At 44.7% G+C, this 18,197-nt stretch overlaps 1 protein-coding gene across 1 annotated transcript in view; it reads right to left on the bottom strand.

The window, feature by feature from the left end:
- Positions 1-1,608: 1,608 nt before the first annotated feature.
- The window catches only part of CMTM4 (CKLF like MARVEL transmembrane domain containing 4), a 47,986-nt gene continuing 31,397 nt past the window's right edge, over positions 1,609-18,197 (bottom strand). Inside the window, exons 2-4 of the mRNA XM_004371521.1 lie at positions 12,298-12,474; positions 5,878-5,976; positions 1,609-1,934 (exon numbers count right to left, since the gene is read on the bottom strand). Coding sequence (XP_004371578.1) covers positions 1,770-1,934; positions 5,878-5,976; positions 12,298-12,474 — 441 coding nt within the window. The 3' untranslated portion in view covers positions 1,609-1,769. The remainder of the gene's footprint in view (positions 1,935-5,877; positions 5,977-12,297; positions 12,475-18,197) is intronic.

The raw sequence follows: 18,197 nt of genomic DNA, 5'->3' as shown, positions 1-18,197 counted from the left end.
GTTCAGGGAGCTACCCCCTAACCCTAACCCTTCAGAGGCAGTACAGTACCATTTCCTGTTGAATCCTCACCCTAGCAGTGTTACCTGATTAATACCCCCACGCCAGGAAATCAGACACTGCCTATTTTTGATGAATGCAATGCCACATGTACATAGATGGACACTATTTTACACACACGCTCCTTCCCCCACCCAAACACATATACTCGCTCTCAGAGTTATTACACAGTACACTGCTAAAGCTGTAAATGGTCATTAGAACAAGACCCTTGGGAGTCTCCACATTACTGCAAAATCTTCCAGCCAGCAGTGTTTTTTCCTTGGTGAGGACTAAACACAAAATATTGGAGCTAGAGTGAGGTTTGTAAACATTAAAAACAATTTGAAGAGTGAAAGCCTGACAAAACTATTTTTCTATAAAAGATACAATTAATCTGCAACAGGAAAAGAATAGAACAAAAAACCTGGAGCAACATAGGGGCTTGCTGAACTCATTGACCACAAATAATAATCTTCACTTCATCAAGGATCCAATCAAAAACTTTAAGTAACTAGAATTTTCCTCGACAACTTCAAGATCAATGCTCATAATTATGACCCCAAGGCACCAAAAACTAAATCAGTGCCTTCTGAAACGTCAGTGAAAGGATGTGTCATGGTGCAAATTCAAGTATTTCAAATCCTAGACAATTCTATTCAGAATCACTTTAGAACTCTTCTCAGGCATTTGAAAATTAGCACATATCCCCTAAAATAGGAGTGTGTGGGTGCTTATTTGTAACACACAAACACACCCTGACCTGTGGTCCATGAAGCCAGAAAACGGGCAAGTGCTTTGGTTGGTGGAATGGATTGTATTTCTTTCACGGCTTCTAGCTGAAAAGGTAAAATGACAGAAAATCTCCAATTCAGCCTCAAAGTATTCGGGGTAGGTAGGACACTGGAAAGCAAGAGAGCCCCCATACTGCCAGAGAAGAATCTGGGATTCAAGAAACTGATTCATTTGAGGAAGAATTAAGTGATTTCTCAGCAGGGTAGGAAACAAAAGGTGACCCTCCCATGAGCAAGCAGTCCTGTGGAGCTGTCCCAAGGGGACACAAGCTCTTCCCAGCCCAGTAAGGTCCAGATCCAGCAAAGAGTTCAATCAATGCATCCCTCTGCCAAGACCTTCAGGATCACACATGGCCTTCCAGACTTGTGCTGGCTGTCTCGATGCCCAGGTAAGGAAGACGAGGAGGTGAGGGTTCTGGCAGCCAGCTTCAACACTGCCCTGGAGCACACCATGGCAGTGCAGAAACTCCCAGGAGCTGCTCGAGAATCGCTGCTGATGGACTGCTCTGACCTGTACCTTCAAGTCCTTGATTATATTTGTTTTCCTCTTAGCAGCCCCATTTAATCCAAAGTCTTGGCTTGTTACAAACACATGTGACAGGATGTTTCAGGGTCAAGATGTGAAGCCTGTGCTCAGGGACTATTAAGATCTAAGGTGGACATGGACAGCCAGTGAGGCCAGCTGCTCTCAGGGCCACCACAGGCTGGAGAATCCATGGCCTGTCCAGCCCACCGCTGTCTGGACAGCTGGGTATGGGGGCTTTCTCCACCCATATGCCTGCCAACAGGGCCACTCGGAAAATCCTTTTCCCAAATGAACTTCTACCAAAGAGGACAAAATTCAGCGTAATCACATGAAAATCTGATGTGATGAGGGAAAGAAAACCTGACTGAAGGGATGGGCCGGAGGACAGGCGGGAAGAGGCCTCTGCAGGTCCTCACGTGTCCAGGCGCTGGATCTCGGGGCGACTGTCCACATCTCTGGACTCTGTGCGGGCTCGGATGTAGTCATTGGTGCTCTGTTGGCGGAGGCTGACTCTCCATTTCTGCACAGACAGGAATGTGTTCACTGCATACACGGCAGTTGCCAAGAAGCCAAATATCTAAAAGAAACAGGCCTGGTTAGTACCCTGGCACGTTACCTATGTACAGGGTCTCGGGCATGAACAGACTCAATGACAGTGGGTTTGGGTTTTTTTGGTACTTACCTAATAAACAAAATAATCGTGAGCATGGTCTATGAGTTCCGTGTGGCCATTGCAACGAATTATTGAACCCAGCAGAGAAGCAGAGAGTGCCATGGGAAGGACAGATGGTGTCAGAACTGGTAAAAAGGTTCAAGGGTGGAGGCATGTCTGACCTCTAAATATCAAAGCCTTTGCCATTTGAGTTGACTCATAATAATCAGCCTTGAGCTGTTGACCTTGATTCTCCTTTCCCCTTGTGAAGTTAGAGGAGGTCAGATGCCACCCCTTCCACCCCATTTTTACAGTTGGCATCAGAAGCAGGATTTGTTGCAATGGCTCCAGACTCATGGAAGCATGGGACTTTGTAAAAGAAAGAACGAAAGGGTGTGAGAAGTGAAACTTTTGATTGTTAGATGGTTACTTCCGTTGTAGTTACCTATAATGGCTGAAAGGAAAGTAAGTGATGTTATACTACAGCTGAGGGGAGAAAAGCATCTGGAGCGGCCTGGGGCAAAGGCAAGGTTGAATAAACAAGAGGATTGATAGGGGGCCACGGTTTACTGGTTCCACTCAGCCAGAGGCCCGAAGCTATATGCATATGAATGGGAAGACCGTCAAGGGGTGGAAAGATGAGACTGGAATGTTCTTAAAAAAGGTTATGTGTTTATCTGAATGTACTATGGATATTAAATGTTTTCCTACCTAGTGTTGTAAAGCAGACCTAAATGTATAATAGAAATGAATATTCAGTATTATAGATTACAGACAGCATGTAACTCTGCCTTCAGCTAACTCAATTGGATATGCTAAAAGAACTAGAATTTGCCTGAAAGAAACACAGGCTGTTCATTTCAGTGCAGTAGCCCTGTGTATACCTGAGCTCCACCCTAACCCTTGGGAGACAGGAAATTTGCATTTGAAAAGACATGCAGACCCACCCAAGCTGCTTAGAGAACAGAAGATTTACATTTGAGGGAAAGACCTGAAGTGATAAAAAAGAAAAGACTGTTTTGCTTTTTGAAATTTTGAGTAAGTGGTTTGCCTTTCCAGGCATCCAAGCAGGAAGTGTCAGTGCCCATCCTGGTATGCTCACTTATGGTGACCACCTGGGTCCACTCAATGAGTGGAAGTGGGGGAGGCGCAGCAATGAAGAGATAGGCTCAGTTTGGACATGTTTCATTGGCACCTGTTGACCTAGCCCACGGAGGGTAGGGATGAGAGAGAGATAAAGGGCTGGCTGGTCTGAAGTGCAGGGAGGTGTGTGTGGACTCCCGAGCCTACAGCTGGTACCCATTGATCTAGCCCACAGAGGGTAGTGTTGAGCTGACCAGAACCCTAGCTCCTGGGTTGAAGAGAAAGATGTTTGTTTGACATCATGAGCTGGTGTAAGTTACTGCAATTTGATGGCTTGCTGGACTGGACTTTGCTTATGGATGGAGATGCTCAAAGTTCCAACCAGAACAGAAGATTCTTCAAGATCAAGGAACATGCTTGTCTCCTCAGAGTACTGGTTTGATAGGGACAATTTAAACATTAACTATCTGAAACAGGGTGGAGGGGGGGAGATAAAGGCTGGCTTACATGCTTTTGTGTGTGTGCCTACATTAAATGACAGGGACAAGGGAGGATCTCCACTGAACAGACTCCTCTTTTCCTGATGGGTGTGGGGAAGAGAGGGTGGGGGAGATGTTGATAGGGTTATATGATTCAGTTGTGAGTGTTGACTGTTAACAGGGTTAATTATGATTGTAAAAACTGCAGTTGTAGAAGCTGTAAGTGTGAAGAGTGAACTCAAGGGGGAGACATCGCTGGGCTGGAGTACAGTGGCCAAACCTAAAGTCCGTTAAAGGTTTTGCTATGCTGATACCTCATGAGGCTCAGAGCAAGGGAATAATCTCTCAGTTAGATTTTATCAGAGGCCAGGAAGGGTAAAGACAAGACGAACTTTTGAGAACCTGACCAGATCAGAACGACACACGCAGCAGACCTGAATGTCTGGCACCTGAGTAACCTCGCCCTTTGGACTCTTTGCCTTACTGAAGGACTATTGTTAATGATTGTTTTAGACTGGTAAAATGATTAGGAGGGGGAAAGGGCCAATGGCTAGAAAAGCCAGAGGGCGGCCTGCAGTGCAGTGAATTACTTAATGTAGCCCTTCTAGCCATAGTTTTTGTAACTTCCACCAAATCACCAGGTAAGACTATGCAAATGAGGTGCTTGTGGCCCACCAAGGGGACTGGATAGCTTGCTAATAATGTAAATAAGGCACATGGCACCCTTGTGGGGGTGGGACCATGTAAATAAGGTATATAGAACCCTATCAAGGGGATTGGTCAGTTTTGCCATCCTACTAGGCTTAAAATGCACCATCCCAGAGGTGGAAAGTGAGGATCTCAACACCACCAAGAAAGAAGAGCCAGGAGTGGAGCGTGCCCTTTGGACCCAGGATCCCTGTGCTGAGAACCTTCTAGATCCAGGAGCCATAGAGAGAGTTGTAACACGGAAGACTGCAAGAGATGGCAGTGCAAGACAGCTGTGGTGGGGCTTCCCAGCCCATGGAGCAAGAAAGCCGACTGCCTTCGGGCAAGAGGCTTATTGGTGGAGTGCGGTGCCTCTGGGCACTTATCGGCAGAGCTAAAAGAGCTTTGTAACACTTGCCTGAGCAGAGCAGAGGCCAGGCTGAGGGGACAAGAGGCAGAGGGGCCAGAGAGAAGTATGCCTGTGGGTGGCCACAGCTGGGAAGAGGCTGTCCTAATCGAAGACCTGTATCCTAAGTGTTTCAGAACCTGAATTGTAACCTGTTACTTCCCTAATAAACCCCATAATTATAAGTATGGTCTATGAGTTCTGTGTGGCCTTTGCAATGAATTATCCAACCCAACAGAGAAGTAGAGAGTGCCGTGGAAGGGACAGATGGTGTCAGAATTGATAAAAAGGTTGGAGGGTGGAGGCATGTCTGACCTCCACCTCATAGGAATCAGCCTTGGGCTGCTGATCTTGATTCTCCTTCCCCCTTGTGAAGTTAGAAGAGGTTAGATGCTGTCCCTGCCACACCACGCTTACACCTCTGGTCTTGGATGAGAAAACACAATGTATTCATCTCCAACATAGACAGAAAATTTGTGGTCTCCCATGTGAGCACCAAATCAAGCCACCAGGGCCCCCCAACTGCTACCCAGCTGCCTCTCACCTCCAAGTGGTCAGCTCCAGATTGAAGAAGCAGCAGGGTTTTAATTATCTGGCAATGACTGATGAATCTACCAAGTGACACTTGGGAGAACAGCTGTTTAATAATTTCTATAAACATTTTAATCTCCCTCTCCAATTCCAAACGTTATGCATATTTTTTGTAAACACAGAAATGCAGAACAGAGAGAGTGAAAGTCTTACCTTGTATGGTTCCATCCCTTCCCCATGGAACCCCACCTTAAAGAACAAAAATGTCACCTGACTGCTAACCCATGAGACTGCCATCGTCTTCATTAAGACCCCACACTCGCAGGTGACAGTCTTAAAAGCAACCTCATTAACACCTCCCGGGCTCTATGTGGTACAGGTGAACACGGTTCTCAAACTTGAGCGTGGGGGAGAATCACCCGAGAGCTTGTTAAAATACACTTCTGATTCAGTAGCTCTGCGGTGGGAACTGAGAACTTGAGTTTCTGACAAATTTCTGGGAGATGCAGAGGCTGCTGTTCCAGAGGACCACACTTTGAGAACCACATGACTAAAGGAACTGGGACATCCATTGCCCAAAAGCAACACCACTCACAAGAAAAAGCTAAAGGAGAATGAACAGGACACCAGGCCACAGAGGTGCACAAACTAGTCTGTGTTTTAACCATTTAAGTTTGCTTACCACAGCGGCAATTTCTGCAGCTGCTTTGTGGTTTAAAGCAGCCAATACAATCGATGCGATAAAGAAAAAGAAAGTGCTGAGTCCAGTGTTGACCAAGTCCTAAAAAGAAAGAAAAAAATAAAACCACTTAAAAGAATCATTCCATCCTTTGCCCTAAAAGTAACTGAAGAACTCTGAAAATAAAAAGCATAATGCCCACCCTCCCCGATAGCTACATGTTCTGGTCTAGAAGCCACAAAAAAGGAAGGCAAACATGTTAACAGTTTATGACACTGCTTGATAAATCACCACAGCAAATTCCACATTTTCATCAGCCACTTTACCATGATTCAGTGTCTTCCAGAAATAGTGACCAAAACTGCTAACCTATCAAGGACGTGCCCACCAATTACTGTTTGGAGTTCTTCTGACATCTTTTAAAAAATACATTCGAGTCACCTTGATGTGGACAAAGTCCACAATGTACTGAAACTGGTAAAATCTCCTTAAAGATTCCCCCTCATTCATGTGTGGCATTGAAAGAATGCTGTTTTCATACACAGAGAACACACCTAGTGTCTTAGTTATCTAGTGCTGCTATAACACAGATACCACAAGTGGATGGCTTTAACAAAGAGAAATTTATTCTCTCACAGTTTAGGAGGCTAGAGTCCAGATTCAGGGTGCCAGTTCTAGGGGAAGGCTTTCTCTGTCGGCTCTGGGGGAAGGACCTTGACATCAACTTCCCCTGGTCTAGGAACTTCTCAGGGGAGGAACCTCAGGTCCAAAGGATGCGCTCTGCTCCCAGTGCTGTTTTCTTGGTGGTATGAGGTCCCCCATATCTCTCTGCTTGCTTCTCTCTTTTATATCTCAAAAGAGATTGACTTAAAACAAGACCTAATCTTGTAGATTGAGTCCTGCCTCATTAACGTAACTTCCTCCAATCCTGCCTCATTAACATCAGAGGTAGGATTTACAAAACATAGGAAAATCACATCAGATGACAAAATGGTGGACAATCACACAATACTGGGAATTATGGTCTAGCCAAATTGACACACATTTTTAAGGGACACAATTCAATCCATGATACCTAGCCAGACTTCAGACTTTCTTATGCATGGTATGTCAAACGTCTATATTGCTAAAACCTAGAGGATTTTCTCCTTGCATACCAAATAAGATTCCATGTCTAAGGTTTCAAAGATTTAATTCCTGCCTTGCTTGTAGAAAGAACGTAGCACATTGATTAACAGTCACAGCCAGACAAGGGTTCTAACTAGTCAGATGACTGTGGGCAAGCTACTTAATAATTTCTCGTATTACTTGGATAGCACCCCCTCCTCCCAGAGCTGGGGATCTCCTAAACTTGCAGCAACATTGTTCAAATATTTATATTTTTCAAATGCTTTTAATGGGACATGTATCTACCAGCCATATATGCTTTCCAGTCCTCCACAGTCTTCCCCACTCCCTATTGCCTCACACCCAGCCACTTTATGTTACTTGCCTGGCCCCTGAAAACACCCAAAGTTGCAGCTCCTCCTTGTGCTAAGAGAAGTGGAAGGTCAAGGAATAGGATCTCAGCAATTATTCATCCCTTCAGCTCCTTACATAAATAGGTGCTTTTTGGTATCTCTGTCAGTAATAACAGCGATGTAAGTAGAGGTGTGAGCCCGAGCAAACACAACAACCATTCAGCACGATCTAGCCCAGAAGGCTCTAACTAAGGCCTGTAGGCCATATCTGGTGACCAACAGCTTTATTTGACTTGCACGGAGTTCAAAACAAATTTGAACAAACCAACATTTAAATAACAGAAGACTGCACATAAAAACTCAATTTCCAGCTGCTCTTGAAAATTTGTATCAGAAATCCCAAGAAGCAGCCACACAATCTGCTGGAGCTGAGTCGGAGACTGCTTCTCCATCCCCACCCCTGGCCTGTCTTCTCTCTTGCCCACTGATGTCATAAGCCCAGCCCCAGAAAATGAGCCATCCTACATGTCGCACCCTTCCATACTCTGTGCCCTAATCAGCCTTCAAGGCCCAAATGGAATCTGGCATTTTCTCTGAACTTTCCCCGACTCACCCACACCAGGCCTCCTGCTCAGAGGAATTCACTACCCCTTGTCTGTGTGTTCCCATGCCTCATACAACACTGGGCCATACTGGGCACACATAATACATGAAAGCAGCTTGCTCTGTACTTTGTTTTCCAAACCTGGCACAAAGCTGGTGTTCAATAAATATTTGCTGAACAGATTGCTAGTAAGACATTGATAAGCATGTTCAGCCCAGGGCTGTCACTGCAATCTTGCTTGGCTCTCCAACCACTGGGCTCTGTGGCCAGCTCTAGTCTCTGCTCTACACACGGTTGAGACAAGAAAGTTAAGACCACTCTGGACACACCTGTGCTCTGACTTATGCTCAAATGGCCCCAGTATCAAGGGGACAATCATAACATCGACAATAGTGGCAGCTACCGTTTACGGAGTTATTACTGTGCCAGTCATTTTACTTCCAGTGACTCATTAAATCCTAACCTGTTTATGATCCAAAACATCTAGACAGTAAGACTTGCTATTATTGTTCTGCTTTTCTGAGTCCCAGAAAGAATAAGTCATGCTCATGGTCAAGGGCTCAGGGCTCAGCAAACGGTCCCTCTGGGTGACTCTAGACTGTTCTCAATGCACCAGAGCACTTGGCTGGTCCTTAGATAGGGAGAAGGTTGTGAGAGGTCACTGAGAAGGAGCAGCCCAGGAGAAGAAGAAAACCCAGGACAGCATAGCAACACAGGAGGTAAGAGTGGAGAGTACAGCAGGAAGTAAAGAGTGTTCTATGGCAGATAGTGCTAAGAAGTTCAGTGGGGTAGAACCAAAGAGTAACCAGAGGATCTGAGAACATGGAGGCCCCCAATGATCCTGACCAGAGGATTTTCAAGGACATAGTAGGAACAGAAGCCAGACAGGAATGGGTTGAAGGTGAATCAGGCAAGATTATCGTAAAGTCAGGATTGTGTAAGGGACACATGGGAGGCTTTGGGGGTATTGATAATATCCTATTTATTGACCCAGGTGGTAGCTACCTGATCTTTACAATTCTTCATTAAACTGTACATTTACTTTTAGAAATTTTTGTGAATATGCTGTATTTGACAATATAAGGTTAGAGAAGAGAAATCAGGAGGTAGGGAGTACAGAAGGCATACACAGACCTCCTCTTAAGGGAGGGAAGCTGGCTGAGCAGGCCTTGCTAGGGAGGGGGGCCACTCTGGTATCTGTAGAGGAGGGTGGAAGGAGAAAGAGACGGGCAGGGGAAGGGGCCTGTGGCACTAATTGAGGTAAACAAGGTGGAAGACATAGGTGTGTAAGCTCCTTATATACAGAGAAAAACAAATACCACAGGATAAATCCCATAGAGTCATTAAAAAGAAAACTGACATTAACACTCTTTCAAAATGCACCATTGTATGAAATATATACTTTGCACAGTCCTCCTTATTTTCCATTTGTCTTCCATATTTACGTCAACCTAGGCTCCTGAATGACCCATTTTTCTAAATCTACACCAGTCACACCCTATTTCACTCACCAGCTGACTCTGTTGGGGACAAAAACGCTCCCAGCACCTTTTTAGAAGAACACAACACAACCAAGGCCACCCTTCTGTAGCAATGTGATGAGCTGGGATCAGCCTGAAGAACTGTCATTGTCTCCGCTCCCGGAGAAAAGACTCATCAAGTCCAGGTAACTCACACCCCCTTTTGTTGGATAAGCATACATCAAAGGGTGGAGATTCTGGAAAGGATCCTAAGGGACAGAAGGATGCTCCCAAGTGATCACATCGCCGCCCAGCCACGGGCCCCAAATACCACCACCCAAAAGGCCAGACATCAACATTCCAGAGAAAAAGATGCAACTTCAATATGACCAAATAACATGGTAGTGCACCAGTGGAAAAGCCTTTTATGATTAAAATAGAAAAATCAGAATTTCAGAAAGTTCACTTGATAGGTATTTCTAGGGATAAGGCCAGTATCAATCACTGACAAATTTGAAGCATGGTCTTTTAACAGATTTAAGGCTTTCCTTGAAAAAAAAAAAAAAAAAAAAAAAGTTTCCATCATCAAGTCAATTCTGACTCATAGCGACCCTACAGGACAGAGCAGAAATGCCCCATAGGGTTTCCAAGGAGCGGCTGGTGTATTCAAACTGCTGACCTTTTGGTTAGCAGCTGGACTCTTAATCACTGAACCCAACAGGGCTCCAATATAAGTAGACAAAACAGAATTAAGAGAGTAAAATCAAACCTGGTGAAAGTCTACAGAAGAATGGAGTGATTAAGTCTACTGTAAGCCACCTCTTACATTAGATTACTCTTATAATACTGGCAGCAACATCCACTTGTTCAAGGGCTCACTAAACAAACGCCTTATACATTTTATTATCTCATTTTATTCTTAAAACAACCCTGTGAAAAATTATTATCCCCACTTTACCAAAGTAGGGTTTTGATTAAGTGACTTGCACAAGGTCATACACAGACTTTCAGAGCCACCTGGAACTTGAACCCAGACTCAAAGCCCGTGTTCTTATCTTTTCCAGCAACCATTCCTATGTCAAACAGGTCTTACAGCATGGTTTCATTCACTCTTCAGCCAAGTCTCTCCCTCAACAAGTATTTATTAGTGACACCAGAGGCCAAGGATACCAATGACTAAGACAATGGCCTTGCCTCCTTGCACTTTGGTTGAGGCGAGGAGGTTTGTAAGGTTCTCTTAAACTATCTGATTAATCCCTTTTAAATTCTGTTTACTGTACAGTCAATTTAGATTGTAATTCTTTAAGTATTTTCTTATGGAGGTAGGACAAACTTTATTTTATCTTAAAAACAGTTGAAACTGCTCTAAAAAAGAAAGTCTATTAAAAAGACTTTTAATAAGAGCCCTGGTGGCACAGCAGTTAAATGCTAACCTAAAGGTTGGTAGTTCGAACCCACCCAGTGGTTCTGCAGGAAAAAGACCTGGCGATCTGCTTCTGTAAAGATTACAGCCTAGGAAACCCTATGGGGCAGTTCTGCTCTGTCACATCGGGTCGCTATGGGTTGAAAATCGACTTGACAGCACCCAACAACATTAAAAAGAAAAAGATTTAAAGCTAAAAACACCAACAAAAAAAAAAAAACCTCAAGAAAATAAAATAGCTGAGACATTAAAGCCTGTCACAAATACTTGGACAAAATGCTCCCAGTATCTTGAGGCTTTAGAGCTTAAATCTAAAATGCCATCACGTTTTTTTCTCGGCTTTCAAAGGTGAGACAAAACAGTTTTCAACTGGCATCAACTTTGCTAGTTCAGCAACTCTCTTTTTATCTTTTTTCCTCCTAAAAAGTGCTACAGCCAACTGGGACAACATAGAAAGTGTGCTGCCAGGAAGACGTTTCCCTCTTCATACCCTGAGGGATCGCCATGGGAGAGGCCATGCCAGGCAAGGTGATGGACACCAGCTCCTCCCGTGGCTCCTACAGCAGAGGGGATACCTTCTCACCGTGCCTGTAGGCACCCAGCACCACCCAAAGAGACAGCCAGGATGGGCTGTTCACGTGGCTCAAGAGCCCTGTTCAGCGTAGGTGGTCTGTAGGGGTCTCCTCCTGCACCCTCTCGGCAGCAGTGGTGCCTGCATGGGTCTACCCCCGACAGCACCGGAGAGAGAATCAGCTGACTGTGTGGAATGTGTCTCCCTAACTGATTTTCTGAGCTCTTGTACATGCTTGTGTGCAAAGAAATATTAACAACACCAAGTGATATGAAGTTTCCTTCCTCATTCATCACTGTAAGGACAAGTAATGCAGTCCAGGAAAAGGGGCCTGAGGGTGAACAGCCCTGAGCTTCCCATGCTGACCAGAGGGCAAGGGTGTCAAAGAGGTTAAGAACCCAAACCAAAGAGGAAACACTTCCACAAGACTTTGTGATCAAACTACCGCATCCTCCCAGTTGCTTTGAATTTAACATTTCTAGGGGCCTTTCTGTGCAGGCTTTGCAAAGTATTGGCATGTTCATTTCTTCCAGAAGTAATGCTTTTGTAAATGGCTTTTGTGTTCAGTCTGAAAAGCATGCAAATGTATCAATTCCGTTTTTCTCTTTCCCATATTCTACAAATATCAACATTACCAGTCTTTGGATGATCACAAAATTGAAACAACATTAAAAGGGGAAAAAAGGATTCTGTTATGATGTTTCATCACTAGTTAAGATTCCATTTGTTTTGTAGTTTTATTCGACCCAGTAAGGAAATTTAGAGTTTCACAGCTGAGTTATGATGGAAAATTTAAGTATCAAAATGAACTGGAACCAAATAAGACATGGAGAGATTTCAAATTTCCCTTGAAGCGAAGTAGTATTCAGCCCTTTCATAGTCTGAGAGCGGAGACTTGTACTCACTGTCAGGTTCCAGTTGATCTGGGGGATCCTCATGTGAAGGTTGAGACTGAACAGAATCAGCAAAACCCCAGTCACCACAAATGCACTACAGCTTACAAACTCAAAAAAGTAGAGGCCTTCACACGGGGAGCACTCCATGATGGTCTCTATGCAGATGAACGCCATCAGGGCCAAAATCTAGAAAGAAAATGGGAAACATACATGTACGTGTATATTTAGTACACAACTGTGGACAAACACCCCTACCATGTTTAAATGAAACCCAACAACAACAATTTACAGCCACAGAGTTCTTCTCTGGGGACAGTAGTGTAACTGTCAGAAGCATGGCCTGACTCAATCCTTACGTAAGAACAGGTGTAGGGGCCTTGATGAAGAGATCAAATTCCTAATATAAACAATTAAGCCCCACCAAAGTACAGTAAAATCCATCTAGCGCCGTGTGGCCAGTGGGCACAAACTGCCGTCTCTTGTGAGGGAGCAGAAAGGAACATTGCTGCGATGTTTCTAGTTCTTCCTCTGCCAACAGTAAGTGGACATTGCCTATGCATGTTTCTAATTTATAGTCTCTACCACAATTACGCCAAACATTGAGAGGGCAGAAACCTAATTGTGCCATTTTATTCCCAGGAATAAAAACGCCATCTGCAACTCTGTTGGTGGTTCATGCTGAGGTCACTCAGGTTAACTGGGATCCCTGATGGCTTTAAAAGAATGATTGGTATAACCACCTCCCCTCCATAACAAACAAAACTGAAACCTGTTGTCATTGAGTCGATTGGTAGCGACCCTATAGGAAAGAGTAGAACTGCCCCATAGGGCTTCCAAGGCTGTAAATCTTTACGGAACCAGACTGCCACATCGTTCTCCAGGGTAGCGTTTGGTGGATTTGAACTGGTGACCTTTCAGTTAGCAGCTGAGTGCTTAACCACTGTGTCACCAGGGCCCCCCCGCCACTAGAAGTCCTTAAAAACAAGAGGTCCACCTAATTAATTCAGGAGCTATGCTTTTAAAAAGGATATTACTGGACTTGATCATAAGAAGATGGATGGACTGGCTGTTTATAAAAACATTTTTTAAAATCTACCAATAACAGAATCGATTTCTTTCTGGAGGACCAACGTGACATTCTAGCAATATATCCCAAAAGATCTGAGATGTTAAAGACAAATAGATGTCAATGGAAATTACCAAGTCTACTTTTAAGGTCGATTTCAGGAGAAGGAAGCCCAAAGGCTGGGTTTTGGAGGAAAGGCCAGGTGGTCATGAGCACCTAAACCCAGATCAGTCCTGGGCTCTTGGTCTCCACTGCACTGTTCACCGAGCACGTGTCACAGCTCACCAGGGGTCAAGCCTGTGCCGGCACTTCCACGCCAGCCCCCACTTTTCAGGTCAACGAGGCACAGCAGGCAGGTCTGTGGTCCCAAACTTGTCCTCTAGAGCCAGCAACAGTAGCATCACCAGGGAGCTAGTTAGGAATGCAGACTCTCTGCCTCCTTTCCTAGACCTACAGAATCAGAACCTGCTTTTCGACTAGATCCCCGGATGATTCAAGTGTGGGAAGCCTGCAAGGCACAGGCTGTTCCTGGGGCCATCTGCTGCCTACTGAAGTCCCACTAGTCCCACCGTCTCTTTCAATGCTCCACTCAGTGTCATCTCCTCCCCATGTCCTTCCTGTTGTGTTCCTCCGTGACAGACGCTGCTTTATTCCACCCTCTCCCAGGAAAGCATGCAATCTGTGACTGCATCTACTTTTTTATATTTACCATTGTGCATCTCTCTGCCTCCTGAGCCTTTGAGGGCAGGGGCCAGTCCATCTCTCTCTACCCGAAGGCACCAGGCACAGTGACTTGCACATAGTGGGAAATGGGGGCTTACTGAGCCACCAAATAGCCCATATCTACAATTCCTGAAAGAAGCCCCAGTGGTGCAACAGTTCAGTGCTTGGCTGCTAACTTGAAGGTTGGCAATTCAAACCCACCCAGTGGCTCTGTGGAATAAAGTCCGGTGATCTACTTCCATAAAGATTACAGCCAAGAAAACAGTTCTATAGAACAGTTCTATTCTGTCACATCGGGTCACTATGAGTTGGAATTGACTCACGGCACCCAATAACAACACAATTCCTGGTGTACTTACTTGCCAGTGTCTTTACATGAAAGTAGGAGTGGTTCTGCTTTTTCCACTGTCAAAACGTCTATGCTGCAATCCTCTAAGAAACCTCCCCTAATGCATGGTCTTTTCACATTTCTACTATAAGTCAACACAAGCATTGGACTTAGGCGCTCACTTTGTGCTTCTCCTCATGGCTCTCGTTACAATTCTCTACAGAGCCGTAGACCTTAACTCCCCACCTGAATTACATGCCTAACTTGCAATCAATTCACAAAAGAAATACTTCATATAAGAGAAACTTCTAAACTTTCTTTTTTTTTTCACCCCTGTAATCGGATCTAGTAATCTTGGGCAAGAAATAACACACTGTACTGATGAGTTACAAATGTTTCTGGTATGCTAACTTCAACCATATTTGCATGAGAAGGCAACACCTACATTCTTAAAGATTAAAAATAGTTTCAGGAATATGCAAATCCAATATGCCATTCAGTACAGCAGTGGATAAAACAGACAAACACCTCTCCTCGCCAGCTCATACCCTAATGAAAGAGACATTTTAAAAAATTAAATAAAAAAATACAGTATGCTAGACAGTGAAAACTACAAAGGAGAAAAATTAAAGCAGGGCAGGAGAATGAAATCTAACTGGGCTGGGGGTGTTTGAAATTTTAGGCACAGCAGCCGTGGGAAGGCCTTACCGAGAAGGAGCTACTTGAGAAAGAGCTGAAGGAAGTAGGGGAACAGCTATCTGGAAGAGCATTCTAGGCAGAGGGAAGAGCTTAGTATGTTTAAGGAGCAGCAGAGGCCCCATGGCTGAGCACTGCGGAGAGTCCTAGGAGATGAGGTCAGCATTACAGGGGGCCAGATGGCCCGGAGGTGTAGTGAGGGCCCTAGTTTTGACTCTGGTACAATGGAAGCACTGAGAGTGGCACAATCTAACTTGGATCTTAAAAAAGCCACTCAGATCCTGTGTTGAGAACTGATTTCAGTGGGGGCAAGGGCAGAAGCTGTGAGAACAGGGAGAAGACCTCTGCAAAAACGCAGGCAAGAGGGGGATAACGATGCCAAGGATCAGGGTGGTAGTAGCCTGGATGGTGATAAATGTCGAGTTCTGGAGGTATTTTGAAGGTAGAGCCAATAGGATTTGGTGACAGATGACTGGATACTGGGTACTGGAGGGAAAGAGTCAAGCTAAGGTTTTTAGCCTAAGTAACTGGAGGAATGACATTGTCAATAACTAAGATGGGAAACCCTGGAGAAGGAGCAGGTTTGGGGGCAGGTGTCAGGACCTGTTTTGGACAATCTAAGTTTGAAGTGCCTATTAGCTTCAAGTCGAGTTGCTTGCTGGATTTATGGGTGTTGAGGTCTACAATGGAGTCATCAGACTGGATGAGATCATGGTCTAGGGTGTGAGTATAGACTGAAAAGAGGACTAGGGGCTGAGCCTGAGATACAGCAACATGCCTAGATGATATACCTAAAGAACCAGGCTCTGGTGGCACAATGGTTAAGTGCTCAAGTGTTAACAGAAAGGCTGGTGGTTCAAACCTACCCAGCGGCTCTGCGGGAGGAAGACCTAGCGATCTGCTTCCATAAAGATTACAGCCAAGAAAACCCTATAGGGTAGTTCTACTCTTGTCACATGAGGTCTCTATGAGTCAGAATCAATTCAACAGCACCCAACAAGAACAATAACTTGGATTTAAGTTTTAGTTTGCCAGTTGCTAACTGGGTGTGGTAGTGTGGTGCAATGAATTACTTAATATGGCCCTTCTAGCCATGGTACTGTAACTCCCACTCAGGTGAATGGGCAGGACTGTGTGATAGGATAATTGTGGCCCACCAAAGGGTTGGTCAGTTTTGCCATCCCACTGGGTTTGAAATGAGCCACCCAAGAGGTGGGAAAAAGAAGAACCCACCACCACAAAGGAAGAAGAAACCAGCAGGAGAGACCCACAGGAGACAGCACAGTGAGCTTCGTGGCCCACGGAGCAAGAAAGCTGAGTGCAAAACATTGAGGGCCAGGGAGATGCATGCCTGTGAGCACGGCTGGGAAGAGGCTGTCCTGATGGAAGAACTATATCCCGAGTATTCCTGAGCCTGAATTGTAACCTGTTACTTGCCTAATAAACCCCATAATGGTCAGTATGATCTGCGAGTTCTGTGTGGCCATTGCAATGAATTATTAAACCCAGCAGAGAAGTAGAGAGGGCTGTGGGAGGGACGGTTGTTGCCAGAGTTGGTAAAGATGGCAGAGAGAGGAGTATGTCTGACCACCACCTATGGGAATCAGCCTTGGGCTGTTGGTTTTGATTCTCGTTTCCCCTTGTGAAGTCAGAGGTCAGATGCTGTCCCCGTGTTGTTTTTACAGGTAGCCACCCCCAAGACGGTCCCCAAGGATTCATGCTTCCTGGTATTCACTTCCTTGTGTAGTCCCCTGCCACAGTGAATAGGGCTGACCTGTTACCTTGCAGAAATGACTTCACAGGTGTAGTCTGTGAAGAGGCTGGGTCAGAAAAGCCATTGTGGTTTCTGCCTTGCTCTCTTTCTTCGATCACTCACTTTGAGGGAAACCAGCTGCCATGTCATGAGAACACTCAAGCAGCCCTGTAGAGAGGTCCAAGTGACCAAAAACTAAAGCCTCCTGCCAACGGCCATGTGAGGAAGCCATCTCGGAAGTAGGTTCTCCAGCCTCAGGCAAGCCTTCAGATGATGCATTCCAGTTTGGCTGTAACCTCATGAGAGACCCAGAGCCAGACCACTTAGGAAAAAAAAAAAAAATCCAAACCCATTGCTGTCAAGTCAATTCCAACTCATAGAGACTCTATAGGACAGAGGAGAACTGCCTCATAGGGTTTCCAAGGAGCCGCTGGTGGATTCAAGCTGCCGACCTTTTTGTTATAGCAGCCGAACTCTTAACCACTGTGTCACCAGGGCTCTTCCACCCCCAAATTCCTGACCCACAGAAACTATAATAAACGTCTGTTGTTTTACGCCACTAAGTTGTACAGCAACAGATAACTAATATATTAGGTAAAAACAACCACTCCTATTATTAAAAAAAAAAAAAAAAAAAAGTTACCATCGAGTCGATTCTGACTTACAGTGACCCTGTGGGACAGAGTAAAACTGCCCCACAGGATTTCCAGGGCTGTAATCTTTATGGAAGCAGACTGCCATATCTTTCTCCCACCGAGTGGCTAGTGGGTTCGAACCGCCAATCCTTCGGATAGCAGTAGAGCACTTAACCACTGTGCTATCAGGCGTCATTATTGTTACAGTAGTATTAATATTATAATTAATAATATTAAGAAGTACCTATTACTCATTACCTATAAATAAGACATCATACAGACACTTCTCATGCATCATTTAATTCCCACCACAACCCTATGAGGTAGACATTAGGTACATTTTACAGATAAGGAAGGACACTGAGGTCCTGTGAGGTATATAGCTGGCAAGAGGCAGAGCCAGGATTTAATGGCCAAGATTATATCTTGGTTCTCTGTAGTTCTTACTAAAGACTGTGTTCTTGCTATCTCAGCATACTATTTCCTTATTAGTTTCCCATCCATCAAATAATACCTGCCTTCTTTGCATACCTCACACAGTTACCATGTTCAAAATCAAAATGAAAGTATATGTAAAGGGGCTCCATAAATGATAAGGCACTGTATATAAAACAAAGAAATAAAAAAACATGTTATAATCTATATACACAGTTTTTTAACCATAAAGTATACATTATACATCTTGTTTTTTAGCCTTTTTCCGCTAAA

This window comes from Trichechus manatus, unplaced genomic scaffold (genome assembly GCF_000243295.1).
Source record: "Trichechus manatus latirostris isolate Lorelei unplaced genomic scaffold, TriManLat1.0 scaffold00014, whole genome shotgun sequence".
Classification (NCBI taxonomy): Eukaryota; Metazoa; Chordata; class Mammalia; order Sirenia; family Trichechidae; genus Trichechus; species Trichechus manatus.
Note: the sequence above shows the minus strand (reverse complement) of the source record. Positions and strands in the feature narration are given on the sequence as shown.